Genomic DNA, 25,130 nt, shown 5'->3' with positions numbered 1-25,130 from the left:
CTCGTTTACTTTTCACTTAAAACTCCTGGTGGATTTAGGAAGTCAGCATTAATGGGTGTCTGGGTAAACTGCCGAAGCTGCATTTAGGAAGCCGGCAGGAGGTGAAGTTCCCTGTGATGCCAAGTGCCTGGTCACCGCAGAGGGCCATCCTGCCGCTCAGCAGCCCAACAGGAAGGCTCCTGAGAACGCCTCCGATGGCCCCTCCAGGGACGCTTGCCTGCTGAAGCCACATGCCTTCCCCCCCCCCGCCGTGGCACAGCCCTGCTGGATAGAGCACAGGAGACAGAGCGTCAAAGACCAGTACCAGAGCCAGTGCTGGCTGCTCCCCGCTCCTGTCCTTTCCTACAAGAACACATAAATGCAAGATGCAGGTTGAAATCTGCTTCGTAGGTAATTGGTAATAAATAACTTTGTTAATTCAACAAATATTTCCTGGGCAATTACTAAGCTCCAGGCACTGTGCTGTCCTACAAAGAGAAGTAAACAGGGCACCTTTTTGAGGGAGGGATGGGCCTGTCAAGGAATCCTTATGGTGAGACAGGAGCCGGAGGAACGGGAGGAGACGCCCCCACCCAACGTGGAGCCCTCTGGGTGTCAGTCACAGGCCAGGCTGAGTCCTCAGGCAGCAGCACTTGGGGGCTGTGTGTGCTCCCGGGGGGAGCTCTGAGAAGGACTGTTGCCCCAACTCCCAGAACTGCTCAGAGGGCAGTGGCTACACAGTTCGTCCCATCCCAGGAGGGTGGTGTACCTGCAAGATTCAGGTCTGGGAAAGGAGACACTGATGCACCTGGTATCCCAGGGCTCAGCTGGTGGCCTAGGGCTCACCTGGCCATCTTACAATGACAGAGCATGGAGGCCTTGGCACTGAAGTCGAGGTGTGTGTGTGCCACCCCTCAGAGCCCGACTCAGGAGACCCAGGTGGTCCTAGAAGCTGCATTTAAGGTTCTCCAGACTCCTTTTGAGCAAGGCCATGTTTGGGAGCCACTGGTCATAATCCCACTCCAACTCTTCCCCCACTCGATCTGTTAGGAATTCTGGGAGGCTGCCAGTAATAGGACCGAACCAACCACATAACCCCGCGCCTGCTTTTCTCCTTTTGTGAAAGAAATCGGGAGGAGGCAGTGAGTTGGGGGCAGGGCAGACGTGGGAGGTAATGGTGAGGAAGTGGAGGCAATGCCTCCTTTCAAGAGCACAGCGCCTACGTTATATGTATATAATGTAATATCTGGGCAACACTGAAAAGTTGCACAAAGGGGATACTCAAAAACACTGTCAATAAGTCAAAATGGAATTATTAAAAAAATGTTGAGTAACCCACAGGAAGGCAGGAAATAAGGAAACAGAGAAACAAAACATAGGGAGAAAAGCCAGAAAACAAAAAACGAAATGGCAAACGGAAGCCCTAACATCTCAATAATTATATGAAATGCAAATAGTCTAAATTTACCAATTAAAAAAACAGAATGGCAGAGTGGATTAAGAAAAATGACTCAACCATGTGCTGTCGATAAGAAACTCATTCACTTCAAATAGAAAGACGTAAGCAGACTGAAAATAAACTGATCGGAAAAGATGTGTCACACAGCCACTAACCAAAAGGAAGCAGGAGTGGCTATAGTAATACCAGATAATGTTGACTTCAGAGCAGTGAAAACCATCAAAGATGGAGAGAGGCATTATATAAAGGCGGGCCAACCCATGAAGGAGCAAACGGCAAGCAGTCCTAAAAGTGTACGAATCCAGCACAGGACTGTGACGTATGTGAAGACTGGGAACTGAAAGGACAGCACAGAAATCCACAGTGACAGCTGGAGAGTTCCACACCGTCTCAGCAACTGAAAGAACAGCTAGGCAGAGAACCAGCAGGGATACAGAACTCACACCACCATCGACCAACTAACTGGACCTAGTCAACATTTACAGCACGTCTGGCACCAGCAGAACACACACACAATATGTAGCAAGGCAGAACATATCCCTGGCCATAAGACAAACCTCAACAAATTTAAAAGACTCAAAATCATATGGTGTGGGGCTTCCCTGGTGGCGCAGTGGTTGGGAGTCCGCCTGCCGATGCAGGGGACGCGGGTTCGTGCCTCGGTCCGGGAAGATCCCACATGCCGCGGAGCGGCTGGGCCCGTGAGCCGTGGCCGCTGAGCCTGCGCGTCCGGAGCCTGTGCTCCGCAACGGGAGAGGCCACAGCGGTGAGAGGCCCGCGTACCGCAAAAAAAACAAAAAACAAAAAACAAAAAATCATATGGTGTGTTCTCAGATCACAAAAGAATCAAACTAGAAATCAATAATAGAAATAACAGAAAAATCTCCAAGCACATGGAAACTAAAACAACACCCATTTAAGTAATCCTCAGGTCAAAGAGGCAATCTCAAGGGTTATAAAAATATGTTGACCTGAATGTATAATGTATACCTGAATAAAAATACATACCCGAAAAACAATACAACATATCAAAAATTGTAAATCACAACTAAAGCGCTGCCTAGAGGGAAATTTATAGCACAAAATACATATATCAGAAAAGAGAAAAAGTCTCAGACTAATAATCTAAGCTCTCATTTGAGGAATCTGGAAAAAGAACAAAATAAATTCAAGCAAACAGAAGGAAGGAAATAAGACAGAAATAATTAAAGTTGGAAACAGAAAAACCAGAGAAAATCAATAAAATAAAGAGCTGATTCTTTGAAAAGGTCAATAAAATTGACAGACTTCTAGGACGACTGACAAAGAAAGAAGACAAAACATCATTATAAGGAATGAATCAGGAGCTATTGCTAAGAAGCTTGCATACATCAAACGGATAACAAAGGAACACTAAGAACAGCTCTACACAAATAAATTGACTTAGATAAACTGACCTACTCTTTGAAAAAGACAAACTACCACAACTCATCCAATATGAAACTGATAATTTGAATAGCCCTACATAACTGTTAAGGAAATTGGGTTCATAGTCTTAAAACTCCCCTGCAAAAATTCTCCAGATCCAGATGGTTTCACTAGAGGATTCTACCAACAGTTTTAAGAAGAATTAATACCAGTTCTACATAATCTCTTTCAGAAAACGGAAGAGAAGAGAAATAAGTTTCCAATTCATTTGATGAAGCTAGTATTAGCCTGATACAAAAATCAGTACAAAAGATGGTACAAAAGACGGTACAAAAGGAGAAAACTGCCCTCAAGAATATTGGTGCAAAAATCCTTTAAAAACATTAGCAAATAGAATTCATCAGTATACAATAAGAATTATACACTATGCCCGTTCTTCCAGCGATGCAAGGCTGGTGCAGTATTTAAAAGTCAACTCGTGTAATCAATCATATTGACAGACCTAAAGAAGATATCACTGGATTATATTGTGCAGAAAGGCACTTGACAAAATTCAACACCCACTCGTGATAAAAACTCTCAGGAAAAAACACAGGAATGGAAGGGAACTTCCTCAACTCGATAAAGAGCATGTACAAAAAGACCTTCGTCCAACAACACACTTAGGGTTAAATCCTTTCCCCTTAGAGCAAGTCACAACATCTCTCCTTTCACGGCCATTACTCACACAGTCGGGGGAGTTCAGTCAGTTCAAAAAGGCAGGAAAGGTAATGAGAGGAAAAGATAAAATTGTCCCTATTTGCAGATGACATGAACTACTTAGGTGTAAATCTAACAAAACGTGTAGGACTTATATGCTGAGAACTACAAAATGTTGAAAGAAATTAGAGATCTAAATAAATGGAGAGACAGAACACAGACTGCAAGACTCATCATAGTAAAGATGTCAGTTCTCTCCAAGTTGACATACAGCTTTAACATAATTCCTATTAAAATTCCAGCAAGAATTTCAGAGATACAGAAAAGATCATTGTAAAATCTATACGGAAAGGCAAAGGAACTAGAATAGCTAAAACAATTCTGACAAAGGAAAATTAAGTAGAAGGAACTGGCCTCCCCGATTTCAAGACTTATTATACAGCTGCTGCAATCAAGCCTGTGGTGTTGGTGGAGAAAACCAATGGAGCAGATACAGAACCCAGAAACAGACTCACACAAATATGCCCAACTGATTTTTGACAAAGATCTAAAAGCAGTTCAACGGAGGAAAGACAGCTTTTTCAACACATGGTGCTGGAGCAACTGGACATCCGTAGGCAAAAATGGACTTTTTGAACTAAACTTTATACCTTATATAAAAATTAATTCAAAAAGGATCACAGACTTAAATGTAAAACGTAAAGCAACGAAACTTTCTGAAAAGAAAAGGAAAAATCCTAAGGGTCCATGGTAAGGCAGAATTCTTAGACTTGACACTAAAAGCGTGATATACAAAAGGGAAAACTGATAAATTAGATGTGTCGAAACTAAAGACCTGTGCTTTCCCATAAAACATACTAAGAGGATGAAAAGACAAGCCAAGACTGGGAGAGAATATTTGCAAACTACACACCCAACACAGAACTAGTTTAAAGCATATATAATGATCAAACTCAACAGTAAACACGAAACAATCCAATTAGAAAACGGGCACAAGACATGGACATTTCAGCAAAAAGGATAGACAGGTGGCGAACAAGCACATGAGAAGATAGATGTTCAGTATCATTAGCCATCAGGGCAATGCAAATTAACACCACGAGAGGGGCCAACACTCACGTGTCACAGCGGCCACAATAAACAGCAGTGGCCACGCCAAGCCCGGAGAGCACGCGGAGCGGCGGGCAGGCCACTCGGATGCTGCGGGGATGCGGCCTCTGCGCACTTGGAAGACGGTTTGGCAGTTTCTTAGAAAACCAAACACGCAACTACCATTCGACCTGGTGGTGGCACCCCTGGGCATTTACTATAGAGCAATAACAATTTATGCCCTCACAAAAGGCTGTGATTTTATCTGTAATTGCCAAAAACAGGAAGCAGCACCTTCATCCAGTGGCTGGTTAGCCAGTCACGGTGCATCCCTGCCGGGGGCAGCGCGACAGGGACCGCACACGCGGAACCTACTCCGCCACAAAGCGGAACAAGCTGCTGATGCTCTCAGCAACGGGAGGGACCTCGGAGAATTCGGCTGAGTGAAAAAATCCAGTCCCCAAAGGTCACACACTCTATGATTCCACTTATACGACATTCTTGACATGACAAAAGTACAGAAATGAACAGATCACTGCCTGCCTCAGTCTCTACTCTGCTGTCCTCCACCCAGCCTCGGTGGCCTCCCTTCCTGCGACAGACTGAGCTCCAGCCAGCCTGGGGTCTGGGCCCTTCTGCTGAGGGCACTCCCTGCCAGGCCTCCACCTGCACCCCCAACCGCTAGCGCCCCCCTCTCTCCTGTGCCCCGTACCACCACAGCCCCGGCCTGCGGGCAGAGGACACGTTCATCTCCTCCATTCAACACGGAACCGGCAGTTCCCAGCGCCATTCCCGGGCCACCGTGAGCAGAAGCCCATTCAGTACCTACTTAAAGACGGGGTGAGCACGTGCAGTGGACACCAAGCCCAGCTCCATTTCTAGGGCCTCACAGGGTATTCTGGAATCAGAATGTAGCGATTTCTAAACTCAAGTACTCATGGAACGTCCAAGATGATATTTTCATTTCTCCCCATCCACTCTCGTTCATTCACCTGGTCACCAGTGAGGGTCTGCTGTGTGTTGGGATGGGAGGGGCTCCCTGGGGACACACACAGCCGAGGGCAGGACGAGGCCCAGCTTCCAGGCAGAGCCGGGACACAGGGGCCTCCTCCCTCACGGCCAGCTGGGGACCCGTCCAGGCTGCACGACCTTACCCTCCTCCCTCCCAGGCTCAGGCTGGTTCACAAACCCACCAGTTCCCAGGAAGGGGCAGAGGAAACACTCACGAAGGAACATGTCTTGTGAGGCCAACAAAAGGATGCAGACAAGTACCAGGAAGCAGAGCGAACCGCGGCCAACCAAGCTGCCCCTCTCTTCCCCATTCTCTCTTCATCTGAGTTGGTCCAATTTGAAAAGTGAGTTTGTTTTCAATTTCATTGGTTTCTGGTCTTGCTTTATTATTCCCTCCCTTCTGCTTGCCTTTTCTTCTTTTAGTTCCTTAAGGTAAAAACTTGGATAGTTGTTTGCAGACGTTTTCTCATGTTAGCATTTCATGCCATAGGTTTCTCTAGAGGCACTGACTTCCTTGATTCCTACCGATCTAGAGATGTGCGTTTATTATATATATATTATATTATTTCCCAATATTCCAAAATATTTCCTAAATTCCTTTGATACAGCACATTGACCACATTATTCAGAGGTGAGTGTTTTGATTTTCAAGTACTTTGAAAATTTTAAGATACCTTTGGTTACTGATTTCTAGTTCAGTTTCACTCTGGTCAGAATATATACTTTTTGTGATTTCAATTGTTTTAAGTTCGTTAGGCTTTTGTTTTTTTTACACAGAGCACGGTCCACCTTGGGAACACCCTGTGTGCCACGAACATGTCCCTCCTGTGGCCAGGTGTGGCGTCCTGCAAGGCCACTTGTCCCGTCAGTCACTGAAAGCGCAGTTGGATCGCCAGCTACAATTGTGAATTTATCCTCCTCTCTGTTCTATCAGGTTCTGTTTCGTGTGTTTTGAGGCTCTGTTAGGTGACGTGTGTACATCTGGGGCGGATGTGTCTTCCTGGAGAATCGACCGTTTTACATTCACACAATGTCCTTCCTACCCCAGTCACCGTCTCGTCCGGAAGCCTCCTTCTTCTGACATTACTGTAGTCACTCCAGCCTGGTTTCGATCAGTGTTAACGTGACGTATCTTTTTCCGTCAACCTGCCAAGAGCATTAGATTTCATGTTGGTGTCTTGCTGGCTGCACAGATTGATCTGGCTTTTTTTTCCACTCTGACCGTCTCTTACTTTTAACATCTGTTTACACAATTTACTTTTTATATTTCAGATTTAATAATTGTCAACTCTAATGTCTGTGTATGTGTATTATACGTGTGTGTTGTATAATTATGAAATAATTTTAGATTCATGAGTAGCTGCAAAAATAATACAGAGTTTCCGTGTACCCTTCAGCCAGCTTCCATTTGACATAACTGCAGTGCATTAGCAAAACCAGTAAGGGACGCTGGTCAAACACTATTACCTAAGTGGCCCCAGTCTGTACACGCCCTTCTTTTGGTGTATGGGTCTATGAAATTTTATCACGTGTGTAGATTTCCCTAACCACGCACACAAGTGGGACCACCATGCGGAGCTCTGTAGGTGGTCCCTTCATAGCCTCTCACTCTCCTAGGCAAGCCCTGATCTGTTCTCTGTCGCTACAATTGTATCATTTCAAGAACTTCATATAAATCCAGTCAAACAAATGCACTCAGCATGATACTGCTCTTGAGGTCTAGAGCCCAAGTTGCTGGACCTAACAGAAGTCTGTTCATCTTGGTGGCTGGGGGGCATGGCTGCACCACGACTTGCGCACGCAGTTACCCCATGAAGGACATCTGGGTTGGTTTCGGCTCTGGTGGATTACAAATAAAGCAGCTGGCAACAACAGGGTGCAGTTTTTGTGTGAACACAAGGTTGCATCTTTCTGTGATAAATACCCAGGACTGTGATTTTTTTAGCGTTTTATTTTATATGGAGTAGAGCCGATTAACAATGTTGTGATGGTTTCAGGTGCACAGCAAAGCACGACTGTGATCATAGAATCATATGTTAAGTATACCTTTAACTTCTTAAGAAACTGGCAAATTATTTGCGGGAGCAGCTGTGCCGTCTTCCACCCCTCCAACCGCCCCCCCCACGCCCCTGCCCAGGGCAAGACAGACCCAGCACTCTGTTCCCGTCAGCACTTGGGGGTGTCAGTGTTTCACTTCAGCCATTTTTATAGACGGTGGTGACGTCTCCTTGCTACTGAATCTGCTTTCTCCTGACAGCGAATGGTGCCGAACACCCAGCCAGGTGCGTATTTCCCATCCCTTCACCCTGTTTGGAGAAGTGTGTGCTCAGGTCTTTTGTCCATCTTCTAACTGGACTGTCTTGTTTTCTTTGCATGGAGGTTAAAGGGCTTGGCCTTTATGCTGTGGACACAGCCTTTTGCTGGATCTGTGATTTACAACGATTGTCTCTGAGGCTCTGGTTTGTCTTTTCATATCTTAACAGGATCTTTCATGAAGCAAATGCTTCTAATTGTGAGGAAATACAAGTTCTCAATTTTATCTTCTATGACTTTTGTTTAATTTTTTTATCTTTTATGAGCGAGCCTTCTTTTCCTATATTTTCTCCTAAATAGGTTATAATTTTAGATTTTACATTTGGATATTTGATCCATTTTGAGTTAATTTTATGTAAGGTGTGAAGTTCAAGGGTTTTTTTGTTTTGTTTTGTCTTATGCATTAGCCAATTGTTTCAACACCACGTTTTGAAAAGACTGCCCTTTCTGTATTAAATTGCTTTATTACCTATGTCAAAAATCAGTTGTCCATATGTGTGCGGGTGTATTCTTGACTCTATCCTGTTTGATTACGTAAGTGCCTATCCATCCACCAATACCACAATGTCTGGATTACTGCAGCATTACGGTGACATAAAATTACTCCAACTTCAATCTTTTAAAACATTCTCTTGGTTTAACTAGTTCCTCTGTTTTCATATAAATTTAAAAATCATCTTGTTTGCATCTACAAACAGTCCTGCCGGGACTCTGACAGGAGCTGCATTAAACCTGCAGACCCACTTGGAAGCATTGGCACCGTATGTTGAGTGTCCCGGCTGTGAACACGGAGGTCTCTTATTTAGATCTTTGATTTCTCTCATCAGTATTTTCTAGTTTTCAGCACACAAATGCTGTGCATATTTTGTTACACGTATAGCAAGTATATACTCTTTGGAGTTCCTGTAAACGGTGTGTTTTGAATTCTGGTTTCTGATTGTTCATTGATGGTATATAGAACAATATTGACTTTTGTATGTAGACCTTGCTTTCTTAACAACTTGCTAATTATTACTAGTTCCAGGAGTTTTTTTGGTAGCCTTAATGGGATTTTCGAGGTAGACAATCGTGTTTTTTTACAAATAGAAACGGTTCATTTCTTCCTTTCCAATCTGTATGCCTTTTCTTTTATTTACTTGTCATACTGAACTAGCTAGAGCTGTGTCCTCTGTTCAGCAGGAGTGGTGAGGGCAGACACCCTTGTCTTGTTGATGATTTTAGGGGGAAAGCAGTAGCTTTTCACCAGTAACTATGATGTGAGTTGGTAGGTGTTGCTCACGCCATTGCTCCACAACCAAAACCTCATTTGATCTTTTATACTGATCCAATTGGCAAAATCTATTTATAGCCAGTACTACTTAGTGAAATTCTGATAAAGAAATTTTCCAATCATTCTTTTTTAAAGGAATATTCAACTCAAAGGAGTCCTAGTACAATAACTACTGTCCTAAGAAACACGTGGCTATAACGTGCAGCCAGGCGCACACGGTACACAGGCTTGCACTTATGCAAACGCACTCTGCCCTAACACAGGAGGGCCAGTCCCAGCCCTGCTTTACATGAGTCCCACAACACTGAGTGACCACAAGTTGGCTCCAGAGCTCGTGCGCCTGACCGCAGACTGTGAACTAGTCAAACATATGCCATTGACAGCATTTGCTTCAGATGTGAAGAAGGGAGACGTGGACGTGGCATGTGATGCCCGAGCCCTGAGGCACTCTCCTCGGGGGAGGGCCAGTAGACTTGGACAGTAAAGCAGTCACACTGCCTACAGGCGCAGCACGCGTCAGCGCGAGATTTCTCGCCCAGAGACGGGAGCTGGAGAAGTCCCACCAGCCAAGTGCCATCTGAGGCCCGCACGGCTGTGGCGAGCGCACGGCGGCTCTGCCCCGTTAGCTGTGCTTTGTCCAGAGCTACACCCAGGGCCTCAGCTGTGCCGGGGAGAGACCGTGGAGGGGCCCTGTGGGGGGAGGGCCCACACACTTGATTTATCCTGTTTAACAGCTCACTGCCCCATCAGGCTGCAGGAGGCCAGGACTGCACAAACCCACGGAGCTTCTTGGCTGCTTTTGGCTCCTGGAGGACGCACAGTGTGGAGCATGTCCTTGAGGCTGGGGAGGAGGGGAGACTTCTGCAGGAAAATGCTCTTGCCGGTCTCAGGTAACGTTAGAAAGACTCGGGCCGACACAACCTGACTTCAGCGAGCGCTGCACACAGCCTGCCGGCTCCTCACTCAGGTGTCCGGACAGACAAACGTGCCAGGCTGGGAGGCTGGCTGCCTGCTCACCTCCTTCCCTGCTCCAGAGGCCGTGGAGCGCGGGTCTTTCCTCTTGCTGGGAAGGTGTGGGCTTCACCCAGGGATACTCCTGTCCTACATCTGGGGAAGTGCCCAGGGTCTAGGGTGTCACCTACATCAGAGCGTACGGCTTGCAAACATTCCGATTATTTCAAACACCCCATTTCAAGATTAATAACACCTCTGTTGCGGAGATGGTGGGACTCCCTTGGACCCGACTCTGGTCCTGCGGTGAGGCCTGGGTGTGAACTTGACCCTCCGGGGCCGTGGCTCCCGGAGCCCGACTTCTCTGTGCGCCGGCCACTGCACACAGCAGGTGCTCAGCCTGTCTGTGCACCGTTTGCCTTCCCTGGACCCTCTGGCCACAGTGGGAGGCCGACCACGGCAGGGACCGTCCATCTAACACTCGGTTCCTAGCAGGGGTCTGTGCTGGGGATGCAGGACCGAGCAAGGAGCATCCCTCACCCTCCAGGGGCTCGGTTTGGTGGACAAACAAGCTGCAGGCTGGTCCGCTGGCCGTCCAAAAGGCTGAGTCCACGTTCGGTCCCTCCCCCGCCCCTCGGCCGTGTGCTCCAAGTAGGTCAGAGAGCCGAAAGCGCCTCTTCTGGAGAGGAGAGGACAGTCGCTCACGGCCTCCTGGCCAATGGGATGTGAAGGTCCAGAGGCTGGGGAACGGTCCCCAAGGGGAGCGTGGGCGGCCTCCCTCCTGCCCTCGCCCTGGACGGGGGATGGGACACTTAGACGGGGTGCCAACTGCAGGCGAGCCGCGAGTCGGGAGAAGTCGGAGACCAGGGCAGGAGCGCATGGAGCCCGCCCCTTGGGCCTGCAGACTTGGTGCTCTGCAGGCGTCGGTCCAAGAACAGCTTGAGTTTTCTGATGTTGCGTGACCTGGCCCGGTGCAGCGGACTGGAGGCCGGCAGGAGGGACACGGCACGGATGGAGCCGTGCTTATCCACCCCACCGTCCGGCGACGTGTCCCTGCACGTGTGTGTGGTGGGCGTCCGCCCAGGACACCAGGATGAGCCGGGTGCGCGGCACAGCACGGAGTGTAGAGGCAGGTGCAGCCCAGGCAGAGCCCCTGGGAGCCCCCAAGGCGGAGGCACAGCCGCAGTCATGCGGGCAGCAGGCCCGTCACTGGGGAACCGGTCCTGCCGCGGGCCAGTAGTTCCAGCCTCTGATCAGCTAGGAGCTCTGAGTCAAATATTAACAAAGAGAATCGGCAATGTTGGAGGACTACTAACCACAATACCTCAGTGAGGTTTACACCTGGAATAGACAGGTAATTTAATACCGGGAATTCTGTCGACGCGATTAATAAACTAAAAGATTAATAAGCTAAACAGTCACACAAACAACACCAATACCAATACCTAAAGCTGATACGACGTTTACCGTGCGGCAGGCACAGTACCCCCTGCAGCCCCGCTGGGAAGTGCCCCTCCAGCTCACAGACCGGATGTGGGGCGGGGGCTGGGGGCAGGCAGGGGGCTGGGGGCAGGAGGCCACAACGAGCCGAGGCCTCAAGCTGGGAAGCGCAGAGCTGGGCCCCAGCCCCGAGGCAGGTGCTGGGAGGCACTGAACGTACTGCACAGCCTCCCTGGCAACACAGGACAGGAGAAGCGCCTTGAGTACGGTCAAGACCATCTGCCCCAAAAAAGCAAAGCACTGGTTTCAAGCCCGTGCCCTGGGCGCCATTTTTCACTGGGGAAAAGGGGGACACAGAGCTCTTATTTCCAGCTTCTGTTACAACAAAGGGACATAGAGGGTAATTTATACCAAGAAAAATGCGGGAATCAGGGAATAATTTTAGATAAACATAACCAAAGAAAGGGTGTTGCCCTGTTAGCGTGAAAAGCAAAAGAGGCCAAGATTAGTTGAGCTCATGAGATTTTTAAGAAGAAGTAAAACCCAACCAGTTATGAGGAAAAAGCCTGGTTGGGGGCACTCTGGTCGGGGTTCCCTCCCGGAGCTCATCTCATATTTGAGGTGGCGTCCGTCACAAGGCAAGAACAGAGCAGGGCCCCACTTCCCGACAGGAACAGACTCCACTTAGTAACCAGGGGCCCAAAGAGTGCCCTCGACCCATCCCAGGGCCGCTCCCTGGGCGGCAGGCAGGCTGGCCAGTCCAGGACTTGCCTGAAAAATGTCCTCAGAGGAACGCCCCCAGAGCCATCCCTCCTCTGCAGGCTCCGAGGAGGGGGGCCTGTCCTGGGAAACCCACCTCCCACCAGTTCACACCAGGAGCTCGGCCTCCCCGCCACACAGGTTCCCTCAGGGCAGCACCACCCCCATCCTCAGGACCCCGTTGGGACCCTGGAGAGCAGGCGGGGAAGGATGCTGAGGGCAGGAGGGCCGAGGCCAGAGCGGGGGTGGGGTGGGGGGAACCAGAAACGTGAGGACCCAGCCCTCCCAGGAGCTGGGCCCTTTTCTGGGTGCTGTTTCCCCAGGGCTGCCCGGGTGAGGGTGCCCCAGGTGCCAACGGGGTTCTCCTGTCGAGAGGGCGGCTTCTCGTTCCTAAAAAGATCCAGGGTCACCTTGGCCTCCAGATGAGAGCAGCCCGGGGGGCAGAACCGCCAGTGGTCCCCCCACCCCCCCAGCCGATGCTCTGATGTATTTAATCCCCTGGACTTCCATCCTCTGATGGCCCGTTAATCCCGCAAGCCCTGCGAGGTTCACTCCCTGCAAGGCCTGGCGTGCTCTCTGAGCTGTGCTGGGGGAGCACAGGCGGGCGCGTGCACGGGATGGGGCTCCCTGTTCCCACCTCCCAAACACAAAGGCGATGTGTAAAGCCAAGTACAGACACGGCGCAGGTAACCCGCACAGCACCCAAGCGGGCTCTAGCTCCCGACCTTGGCCGGGAAGAAGTGGGTCACACGAGCTTCGCGAGACAAGGGCTGGGGGCAGCAGGACCTGAGCTGAACAGGACAGAGGACTCGACCGAGCTGCCGGAGCCAACCCCGCCCCCCCCGAGGGTCCCGACAGGGCGCGGCCTGCGAAGCCTGTGGGCACTGCCTCCGCGTCCCGGCACCCCTCGCCCATTTCCTCAGCACCGGCGCCGGGCCCTTGCTGACTGGGGGCTGAGCTTGGGGGACGGGGACAGTGGTGATGCTCTGGGCCCGGGCGGTCAGCTCGCCATGCTTCTGGAGGCCAGGCCAGGTGGCTGTCCCGGAGGCAGGCTGCGGACACAGTCCGGGGACAGGGCCCTGCCCCTTCCCTGCCTGCCCAGCCCAGTCTGAGGCAGGGACCTCTGGAGCCGAGGGTGTCACCAGCTGACACCAGCTGTCCGGCCACCCACGGGCCCCCAGATGCCACTCGGGAGGCTCTGTGGCAATTTAAACCTCGAGGTGCGAGGGTGACAGGGACACAGGATCCCAGGGGCTGGGAAACAACTGCCTCAGAGTAGACTGAACCCCGCCCCTGGGGGGGGTCGCTGTTGTTGGGCCCTGTCCTGAGCATTTCCTAGGGACACACGTGACCTTTTGCATAAACATCACAGCACGTGTGTGCGTCTCAGCTTGACTTTAAAAGCAGTACGATTTAGAGGCTGTAAAACATGCAAAGCTTAAATCACAGCTGGATTTCACACCCACACTTACCGGGAGGCGTGACCACCAACTCAGGACAAGGAACAACTCCGCATCACGGCTCAGCCCCAGCTGGAGAGCTTGCTTAGTGCCCAGGGCGCACTTTGGGGGCAGCCCCCCTCCCACCAAGGTCCCTGGGGGTGTCTGAGCTCTAAGCAAGGCAGGTGGGTGCCCTGTCGCTCCTCCCAGCCCCGAGTGGGACTTCAGGGTGCAAACACGGTCATGCGAGACTGACCCTTCTGTCACGGGGCATCGGCCTCCCGTTTGGAGCAAGGCCCTCGGTGCCTCCTGGGCCCAGCGCCTGTGGGGTGCCCGTCCCCGGAAAAGGCCGTTTCCAAGTTGCCACACGTCCTGTCTGAGTCCTTCAGCTCATCATCTTGGTGCAGAGGCATCTGTTTCATGTGAGGTCAAGTTCTGACTTGGTGTTCAGCTTTTTTTAATAGATAGCTGATGGACCCAACACCATTTACTGAATAGTCTTTCTGTTCTACCACTTCTGTTAAAGCAAACAAAACAGACCCACCTCCCTCCAGACCAGTCTCCTCCACCGACATCCATCACCGGCTTCCTTACTCCTGCCCGGCGGTGTGTTTTTATACAGGTTTCTTTCCCTCTCCTTTCTTGCCTTCTTCTGGATTGTTCTTACCGATACCCCACCTCGGGGCGGGGGCTGCCCGCTTGGGGAGTGAGCCCAGCCTCGGCCCTGCCCCCACCGGTCCCCGAGTCCCCGGAGGCCCAGGGCTGTCCCTCCCATCCTCCTGCCGCCGGCCACCGCCTGGGGCTCGGCCTGGGCAGCAGGGGCGGCCACGTCTCCTCTGGTTTCCATGCTGCGGGCAAGACTGTTAGCAGTGGGGTCTCCGTGCGGGAAGGGCACACAGGGAACAGACCCCGTTTCCCTCAGGACAAGAGACTCTGCTGCCAGGTCACACGCGGGGAACAGGACACACACGGCTCGGCTGTGACCTTCCCCGTGCCCACCCAGCCACGGGCACCAACACCGCCGACCGCCGTCTGCCCGTTGGCTCCTGCGTGGCGCCGCCTGCGGCTCTCACACTCACGGGCACCAGCGTCCCCAGGGAGGCTCTGTGGATCACAGAACCAGGCTCAGCCCAGAGCTCCTGACTCAGGTGGTCGGGTGGGGGTAGACAAGACTGCCTCTCCAGAAGGTTCTCAGCTGGTGGCGGGGGTTAGGACCCTCTCGGAGAAGCAGTGACGGGCACCGTTCCCTAGAGCGGCACGGGCATGCCCCGGAGAAGGAGCCGGGCCCTTCCCAGGGGTCCGCCTGGAGCACCGGCTCCACCCGGACGGGCTGCCCGTCCTCAGACCCCGATCTCTGATGCCCCCCCCTCGCCAGAGACAAGACGGCTCTTCAAAGGCTCCAGCCCCGGGGGCGCGCAGGACCCCAAACCTTCCTGAAGCTGCTGGCCCGGCGACGTGCCCTTCACAGTGGTGGCTTTCCACGCCTCCTTCCACTAGAGGGGGCCTCGCAGAGACAGTGGGGTACTGGCGGGGTGGCCCGGGGTATGCGTGCAGAAGGCGGCCCAGCTCCTCCCGCAGTCCTTTTGGTCCCCAGACGAGGCCAGACCGAAAGCCAAGAATGTCCGTCAGAGACCGGCCCAGGCCAACGTGAAGCACAAGGTCGAGCTGCTGGCCGTCAGGAGCCTGCGAGGGGGGCCGGGGGGGCCGGGGACAGAGACTGGCCCTCTGCTTAGGGCACCTTCCTCTGAGATTGTGTTGTTTCTGGAAAAACAATCTTCTATTCCGCTGGTAAAAAAGGGCAAGTCAGTGCTCCTAACACTGGCTGGGGTGCAGGTTTACTTCCAGGTCTTGTTGCCCCCCAGAGCCAATTATGGGGCATACTTTACATGAACGCACATGAACCTGCTACCCACACGATGACCAAGCCATCGTCCCAGGCGTGAGGACGTACAGGTGGAACAGGAAAAGGAGACAATGTGAAAACTGCATTGAAATACTGGGCACTTTCCCAGGCACAAAGGAAGCGTTTAGAATCATAAATACAAGAAAGATTGAAAATTCCTGCCCTATCTTAAGGAAATAGTAGGGCTTCCCTGGTGGCGCAGTGGTTGAGAGTCCGCCTGCCGATGCAGGGGACATGGGTTCGTGCCCCGGTCCGGGAAGATCCCACATGCCGCGGAGCGGCTGGGCCCATGAGCCATGGCCGTTGAGCCTGCGCGTCCGGAGCCTGAGCTCCGCAACGGGAGAGGCCACAACAGTGAGAGGCCCGCATACCGCAAAAAAAAGGAAATAGCAGAAAAATTTCCCTTTCTTCAAGATTGCAAAATGGGTAAAGAGCCCTTTAGATATAGTTCACGAGACTCTTTCAAAGGCTGCAGTTGGAAGGAATTGGGTATCACCCTCAATGCCTAATATTTCTACAAGGGAAAATCTTATTTTGTTACCAAGGGTGCAACTGTTGTTTTTACATCTCAAATGTGGGGGAATTAATCACCTACAGCGTCCACATTCACTTCTATGGACTTGGCTATAGACCTATGTGTCCTGGAAAGCCAGCTAAGATACACATTTTAAATATTTTATTTCTGAAAAGCAAGACCCTTTTCTCCAGTAGAACACACTAAATCAAATACCATACAACTTTGGTTTCTGGCAAACCACTCTGGAAACATTTTTTTCCCAGGACATCCTAACAAGAGCATATAGTTTGTCTAAATGCGCACCAGCGGCCAGCCCACGGCAGATATTGCAAACATTTTATATTCTACTCATTACCTGCAAAATATCTTCATCAGACACCCTGAACTAATGGAATACTTTGATTCACTTACAGGACAGGTAAAAAAAAATTTTTTGTTATTTATAAGCTACAAAACTCACGTTAGTTTTACAAACACTTTTAAACACTGGACCTTTCCCTGCTTCCTCACACAGGAATCGTGCTCGCTGGCCTCCCAGGGACAACAGAGGGTGTTACTTCTCATCTAGCATCAAGCTCCACACGCTGCAACACACATGCATCGACCTTACTCTAACGTGCATTTCACGCCAGTGGATGCCAACGGCTCACCTGGTCACCGCAGGGGTGGACATTCCCCAGCGAAGGTGCCGGTCCCAAAGAGGGAGCAGAGCCCTGGGCCCCGGGGATGACCAGCCTCTCTGAGGGGAGGATCGTACTCCCACACCTGCCCCAGGAGCACAAACGGCTGAAAAATGACCTGTTTGTTTTCTACGTAATAGCTCACTAACACTGGAGAGTCAGCAGTGACCCCGATCCTGAAAGAGGAGCCGTGTTGTCAGACCAGGGGAACGTCTGGAACTCTCGGTGAGGACCCCACGCTCCCGCTCCGTCAGCACCGGGCACAGCCCAGCTGGATGGCCCTGCACACCCGCTGTCTGGGCTCCGCGTGGCCTCGGCCGGGCCCGCAGCCCCTTACCTCAGAACAAAGCCACTCTGTGTGGTTGGGCAGGGCCGGATGGATGTGGCTATCAGACAGATGGTCACTCTCCCCCTTTAGAGAAGATAAAAATGCTAAAGGAGAAAAATTAGAGTGTGGTTTTGTTCTAAAGCAGAGGAGGCTACAGATCCCATTGGCCTCAGGTTGGAGACCTCGTGACATGGGACCAGGCACATGTGACCTACTTTTCTCCCGGCTCCCCTCGTTCCGTTGGAGGGGTGTGCCTGGCGGATGCGCTGTCATTTTAATGACGCCTTCCCCCAACAGGGGCCACCGCACAGACCGCCGTGCCTGCGGGACATAGGCCACGACAGCTCAGGCCTGGAAAAGGAGGGGGGCAGAGACCTCGGGCCCATGTCAATCGAAACACAGCTCTGCAGAGCCGAGCCATTGCCGCCCCTGTCAGCTGTGTGCGCGCTTGGGGGCTGGGTCCTCACCAGGACGAGGCGTCTGAAAGGGCACCACCGGCAAACCCTCTCCTTCCCCCAGTTTTCTCTCCCTTGTGATCTAGGGCTTCTAGGTGCTGCCTTGGAAGCCAGCTGTGCGCAGGAGCTTAGACAGCACTGAGCGCTGCGCGTCCTGAGAGGAGTGAGCCCGACGGTGGGGCTCTGGTCTGGGCAGCGAGACGGAAGGACCGACCCAGACCCGTGAGAGGACGGGGAGGACGCAGCTGGCCCCCCGATCAGAGCGGGCACTGCCACCAAGCAGCAGGAGGTCGCCCTGTGACGGTGCTATCACCTCCACCTCTCGCCGTCTCACACGAAATCAGATGCAGACCAATGGAAAAAGCCAAACACCTACCAGGTAGTGGGGAAACTCCGGCGCAGAGAGGACTCGCTGTCCGGGAGGACGAGCCTGGCTTTGCTGCGGGTGGTGCCGAGCTCCCACTGGGAGAGCCCGCAGAGCGCGGGGCACCTTGTGACGCCAACCGGGGTGGCACCTGCCAGATCAGCCTGACTGTTCGTTACAGGAAAAAATGGAAAATGCATATAATGCAAAAGCCCTGTAACTTCATCCCCCAGAAAGACCACCAGTGAGAGTGGGGTGTTTTGAGGTCGACCTCGTCAGACTTTTTTCCAGTAGGTGTGTGTCATTATACTTTTTAACAAAAATAGGCCCAAACCACCCAAGTTTGTCCTGTTTTTCTCACTTAACATTATATACAAAATATTTTTGTATGTCACTATATTTAAATCTACACAGTAGTGATCAAATTCCCCATGGTATCCCATGTTATGCACAAGATTTTATGCATTTAATTTTACGCATTTTCATGCGTAAGGATAGAGTCAACTGCAAGGACCGTATATTCTGGGTTTTTGAATTGTTATATTAAACAGTGTTTTAACAATACTCTCCGTCTTTTACTGCCTCAGAGTATTTCTTTACAGAAGGTCAAAGGACACACGCGCTCGAGGCTCTGGATAGGGTGACAAACTGACCCAGCCAGCGGCAACCCTACGAGGAGGGGCCCTTCCCTGCGCTCCCACCCACACTGGGCAGCCTGTAATCGGTGCCCACTGGGCCCGGCGTCCTGGGGATGCCAGCGTCAGTGGCTGGGCAGGGGAGGAGGATGCCAGGAGCCCTGCCATATGTCCTGTGCTGTCAGCTCTTCCAGACCCCGCAACAGCTCTGTTAGGGACAGAAAAGGCAGCCCTGTCACGCGGGCTCGCTCACGGTCATAGGGCACAGGCCGCTGAGGGCCCCCTGTCGGCCACTGGGAGGGTGCTGGGAGGACTGGGCACTGGCCTTTGGGTCTGGTGGGGGCAGGAGTGGTACAAGGAGAGCGAGCGGCCACGCGAGGCCGCCAGGGTGGGGGTGGTCACGGCGGGTGGACGAGCCGCCAAGGCCCCCCGCCTGATTCTGCGTGGGGGCAGGTGGCTGGGGGAGGAGCTGCGTCCCTGAAGAAGTGACAAGGGAAGGGACAGCGAGCAGAGGGGCACGAAGGACCAGAGTCACGGGCCGAAGAGAAGGAGCTGAGGGCGCGGGGACCACACAGGAGGCCAGAAGGTGCAGCCTGGACGTCGGGGGAACCGAGGATGGTGGCATCCAGGGTGTCTGGGGCTGAGAAGCCCACAGCCAGGGGCAGGGACAAGGCCAGGACAGGACAGCCTTGCCAGCTGTGCCTGCTGGCTGTTTAAGCGTGGGTGTCGGAAAGGGGGGAACCACACAGCTGAGCACTATGCCTCCTGCTTTGGGGGGTCGTGTTCACCATGCTAAGTGGCCGCTCACTCTCTTGCCCACGGCTGGGGCTTCTCTGTCTCACTGGACTCTACCCATCACCCCTGCAGCCTGCCCGGTGCCCGACACAAGGTCAGGCACTCAGGCCTTGGAGCACAGGGGCACCTGGCAAACGTGGCCGGGCAGAGGGCAGGCCCACAGGCAGGGCAGGGGCCCCCGGTGCGGGGCTGGGCGGCCGGGGGGAAAGGCAGAGAGCCTGGTGGGGTCCCTCGGCCCCCGCCTTTGCTGAGCTGCAGCCTGGCCTGGGGGTGGTCCGGGCCTGTCCTACACCTCCACGTGGTCCCGAAGAAGCCCAGTCAGACGGCTCTGGTTTACATAACCAGCCTCGCTCTTGACAACAGCCCGGGACGTGCCAGCCGTGTGGAAGGAGCCATTCCTTCCAGCTCCTGTCCAAAACCAGAGCCACCGCCAAGTGACCTGTCACTGACATTCACACAAATAGACACCTGGAGGTTGAAATGATTTTAGCCTTCCTCCGCATAAAGCAAAGGTCCAAACAACACAGCGTGCAAGCTTATGGAATTGGGTCAAGCACCACAGGATTAAAACTGCTGAGCTGCAATTAAAAAAGCAAAGCAAAGCCAGACAGACAACATTTGGATAGGGCAGAAGAGAAGCTGTTGTGGAGAAGAATGAAGAAAGATTTCATAAAGTCGGTGAGGGGCCCTGTACCCCTTATTTAGTTTTGTGACTTCTTAAAGATGCACGTGTGCCTTTGACAGCCACCTGGGAGATAGGTTGACTCGGAACCTGTACAATGTGTATGTCGTGAACCCAGATTAGTAACTCCCACAGCTGAAAATAGTTTCTCAGTGGCCACCTCTGCAGCCCCGCGTGAATAAGGCACTCTAGAATGCACTCTTCAGCCTTCGGCAATGCCCTTGTAACCTGAAATGCACGGGTGAATAAACTAGAACTGGTCTGGAGAGGACCAGGCGTGAGAGCTGAGCAAGGAACCTTGGAGGCCTCCATTTACACTGAGACACCGAGGCCAGGCAAAGTTGATACTGCAGGCTCGGGACCCCTGAAGCCCCGGCAGAACTCGGACCTCAGGGTGCTGGGTGGAGCACACAGAGGCACACAGGACACACAGGCTCCGGCACACCCTCCCCTGCACACGTGCACACAGGCTCCTGCACCCACACCCACACGGCGGGACGGTCAGCAGGGCCAGGTCTCCTGCAGCGCTAGCACGGGGCGCTGTGTGTGGCTAGTGTCCCTCACAGACCCAATAAGCAAGCAGAGCCAGCTCTTCAGATTCCACACCTAGTGGAATGAGGCCACGGAGGCCTGAAAACAGGGAACACATAGGGGAACACAGTTCAAAGGCATCCCACGTTCCTCAAGAACTCAAGGGAAAAAGCCAGGGAGAAACATTTCTGCCTCAGCTTAAACCCGCTTCTTCAAATTCTAGGCGTGCCTTTTCAAGAGCCGATCAGGAATGATGTTCCAGTCCGATCACATTATTGCATCAGCTTCCTTTCTTAAAGTTTCCTTTTTCACGGCTCGTCTTCGCTCCCTGGCACTACTCCCGGCTGACACCATATCACGGACTAAAGAGGGTAAAATACAGCACGGTGCCACTTCGGACACATTCCATTGTGCCGCGGTGAGTCTGACTTTGCTACACATTCTTGGTAAACAGACAAGCAGACAAGGGCCGCTTCCCAGCCACTCACCTTCCCCCATAAGCAGGCTGGACGAGTCAGAGCAGGCCCATAGATAGCGTGTGTTCACACTCGTTGTGACCTAGAGCATCACAACCAGAACCGGCGATTCACGGGAGGACCAACTTTGGTCGTGGAGCCCACCGACCTGAAACACAAAACACAGGGGGGCAAATAAGCTTACGGATTAGGACCTTGTCCGTCAGGACTGAGCTTCAACAGAACTGCTTTCTTGCGTTCAACAGAGCAGCAAGCATTTCTTAAGATTCAGGCGTGAGACGCGTGGGATGTGATGAAATGCCAGTGAGAGCTCATCCTGGGACCTGCCTTACGCGCCCCGCAGGGGCCTCCACTGCATAGATGAGCAGCCCAGAAGAAGTGCCTGGTAAAACTGTATACCCTTTTGAGAATATAAGTGAAACGGTCAACTTTCTGCTTGTAATATTTAGCATATTTATATGTACATATACTGATTTTAAAAGTTATGAAACTATATACTAACTTAAACACACTGCTGGTTTTCTACTTTACAGCTGGTATAATCATTTCACTTGAACCCTTCCATTTCAGCATGCAATCTGTCCACCTAGTCTTTTCCAGAGTGCATCATTTTCTCCTTGGTCTAAGTTTCTTGACTCTTCACTTTTTGAATTCACATTGTTGCCCAAACAGGAAACTTCATCCCCAGGCACAAGAACTCATGTTCATAACATACCCTCTTTGCTGTTTTTCAAGTCCAGGTGTTATTGTCAGGGATGCCTTAAAAGGCTCTTTACAACAGCATCCAACATTTGGAATTGTGAGGGCAGAGCACCAAAAATAATGAGAAGCCCATGTTAAATTTCTCTGTCTTTCTCCATGTCAATCAGGTAACCATTTTACGCAATAAACTACACACTGAGTCTGTTTCAAGCTAAAATATCTTACCCATATAATACCTTGAGGTTCAAAATGAAATAAATGAGAAAATACGAAATGTAAGGAAACGCCATGAAGGTGAAATCGAGCAAAAGCCTCCCTCTTTCACAGGGGCAGACGGTGTCTCCACTGGTGCAGAAAAGGGTCAGTGTGTTACTGATTGGAGGATCGGAGAGGCCTGAAGGTCACGAGTGGGAACTCATCAGAAAGCAATGGAAGAACAAAGGATTGTCTGGCTCCCTTTTGCCAATTAGAAAAGAACAGTCTTACAGATGTAGAGAACAAACGTATGGACACCAAGCGGGGAAAGTGGGGAATGGTGGTGGTGGTGTGATGAACTGGGAGATTGGGATTGACATGTATACACTAATAAGAATAAAATAGATGACTAATGAGAACCTGCTGCACAAAAAAATAAATAAAGTTCAAAAAAAAAAAGAAGCCTTGTACGTGCAGTGCCAGGAAAACTGATAGCACACACCAAAGAGTGCACTTGCATCCTTACCTTACACCACACGCAAAAATTAACTTCAAATAGATCAAAGACCTAGACTTAAGAGCTAAAACGATAAACATCTTGAAGAAAACACTGGAAAAAAAAGTTTTCACGGCATTGGATTTGGCAATAATTTCATGGATATGACACCAAAAAGTAGATGAACTGGACTTCATCAAAATTAAGGACTTTTGTGCATCAAAGGGCACTAATAAGAAGGTGAAAATACAACCGACATAACAGAAAATATCGGCAAATCAGATACCTAAGAAGGGATTAATATTCAGACTACATATAAAACTTCTACAACTCAACAATAAAAAACAATTAAGAAATATACAAAGGATTTGATATATATTTCTCTAAGGAAGATATAGAAATGACCAATAAGCACAGGAAAAGTAACTCAACATCATTCGGCATTAGAAAAATGCAAGTCAAAACCACAATGAGGGCTTCCCTGGTGGCGCAGTGGTTGAGAGTCCGCCTGCCGATGCAGGGGACACGGGTTCGTGCCCCGGTCTGGTAAGATCCCACATGCCGCAGAGCGGCTGGGCCCGTGAGCCATGGCCGCTGAGCCTGCGCGTCCGGAGCCTGTGCTCCGCAACGGGAGAGGCCACAGTGGTGAGAGGCCCGCGTACCACAAAAAAAAAAAAAAAAACCACAATGAGCCACTTAGGATGGCAATAGTAGTAATAATAATGAAAATGATAATAAGAAGAAGAAGAAACAGAAAATAACAAATGTCAGCAAGGATATGGAAAAACTGGAATCTTCATACATTGCTGGTAGAAATATAAAATGATATAACCCCTTTGGAAAACAGGGTGGCATTTCCTCCACAAGTTAAACCCAGAGTTCCTATATGACCCAACAACCCCACTCCTAGGCATATACCCAAGAGAATGAAAATACACGTCCACAGAAAAACCTGTACATGGATGTTCACAGCAGTGTTGTTCATAACTGTCAAAAAGCGGAAACAATCCAACGTCCATCAATTGACGATGGTGGATAAACAAAATGCGGCGCATCCTTATAACGGGATGTTATTCGGCCACAAAGAAGGGGATGAAGTACTGACCCGCGCGGCAACGTGGACGGACCTTGAAGACATTATGAGAAGGGAAAGAAGCCAGACGCGGAAAGTCACATGTTGTGTGCTCCCATTTACAGCAAACCTCCAGATCGGGCAAACCCACGGGGACAGAAAGTAGGCGCACGGTTCCTAGGGCTGAGCAGAGAGGGTAATGGGATGGGTGTGGGGTTTCTTTGGGGGTGATGAGAACGTTGTGTAATTAGATAGCGGTGATGGTTGCACACCTTTGTGAATATGCTAAAAACTACAAAAATGTGCAATTTTAAAGTATGAATTGTATGGTATGTGAATTATACTCAATTAAAAAGAACAAAGGTAATAAACACTCAAAAGCTTTTCTTAAAAAGGCAATGGAAGAGACCTCGTATTAAACATCACAGAGTTAACATGTGTTTACTCCACCCTTACAGAAACTGCACTGCAATGATGCTCACAAAATAAAACAGCACAAACCCACAGCACTAAGAAGTCAGGAGGAGCGAGGAGAACCAGCAAGAGCTCTCAGCACAGCCCTGGGGTCTGGGAAGTGGTGAAATGGGGTAAATAAGGAGCGAAGCAGAGACACGGACACCGCAGCCTCTAAGGGGAGAAGCCACCCGGAAGCCGGCCGTTCGCCCCCTATTCCAGGAAGAGCTGGGCCTGCAGGCACCGAGTGGTTCCACAGGTCAGAGGCACAGGGAAGTGGCTGGAAACAGCGGTAACAATTAGAATCGTCTGTGAGGGAGCATTAGGGCCTCAAGGGCCATGGCACCCTTGTCACCCATCAAGTACTCCTGTTCCCAGGGACACCCAGAGGTCTCCTCTTGGGAAAGGGTGACTCTTCAGGACAGAAATGCCGGCATCAAGCCAGGAGTGTTACGGGGACGAGAACTGAACCAACACTGAGATCTCATGCTCCTCCCTGAGGCTCTCGGCGTCCCAGCAGACAGGGTTACCCTCACAGTAAGTCTCACAAAGTAGAAAGAGCACAACAGCAGTTTCTGATGCCAGCGCAAGAAAACCAGAAGTTCATGAACTAAAAGACATTCGATTTGAAATTTATATCACCCTAGAAACCTCTGAAGGGAACTCGTTTACTAAACATATAGCCTGACCTGGCACTAGGTTTGGGAGGAAGCACCACGAGACCAGCGACACGGAGAGCGATGTGACAGACTCGCTTGCGCCATGACCCACTTCTCCCAACATCAGCCACAGCTTCAGGCAGCGGGACACCCAGCTCCCTGCGGAGCAAGAGGTGGTGAGTGACGGGGACAGTCTCAGAGGGAAGGCTCTGCCGTTCTCTTTTCAAAACTCAACTGGTGCTGGAAAGGGGGGGTGACAGAGGAGACAAAGTGAGGTTCACAACTCCCCTCTTCACCTCTGCGGCCGCCCCTTGCTGTGCGACCCACTTAGTGACAACAGCTGCAGTGGTGTTCAGCGGCTCGCTGCACAG

At 51.2% G+C, this 25,130-nt stretch overlaps 1 protein-coding gene across 20 annotated transcripts in view; it reads right to left on the bottom strand.

Annotated features, from left to right (window-relative positions):
* PCBP3 (poly(rC) binding protein 3) overlaps nucleotides 1–25,130 on the bottom strand; it is a 213,434-nt gene that overhangs the window by 32,809 nt on the left and 155,495 nt on the right. For 12 of the 20 annotated variants that reach the window (XM_032630002.1, XM_032630003.1, XM_032630001.1 and 9 more), the window contains 2 exons: nucleotides 21,195–21,330; nucleotides 18,076–18,231 (listed from right to left, as the gene is read on the bottom strand). In XM_032630002.1, the coding sequence (XP_032485893.1) occupies nucleotides 18,076–18,231; nucleotides 21,195–21,204 (166 nt within the window). In that variant the 5' untranslated portion in view covers nucleotides 21,205–21,330. The remainder of the gene's footprint in view (nucleotides 1–18,075; nucleotides 18,232–21,194; nucleotides 21,331–25,130) is intronic. The other 8 variants (XM_032630016.1, XM_032630017.1, XM_032630012.1 and 5 more) reach the window with 1 other exon arrangement.

The sequence above is a fragment of the Phocoena sinus genome, chromosome 4 (assembly GCF_008692025.1).
Source record: "Phocoena sinus isolate mPhoSin1 chromosome 4, mPhoSin1.pri, whole genome shotgun sequence".
In the NCBI taxonomy this organism is placed as follows: Eukaryota; Metazoa; Chordata; class Mammalia; order Artiodactyla; family Phocoenidae; genus Phocoena; species Phocoena sinus.
Note: the sequence above shows the minus strand (reverse complement) of the source record. Positions and strands in the feature narration are given on the sequence as shown.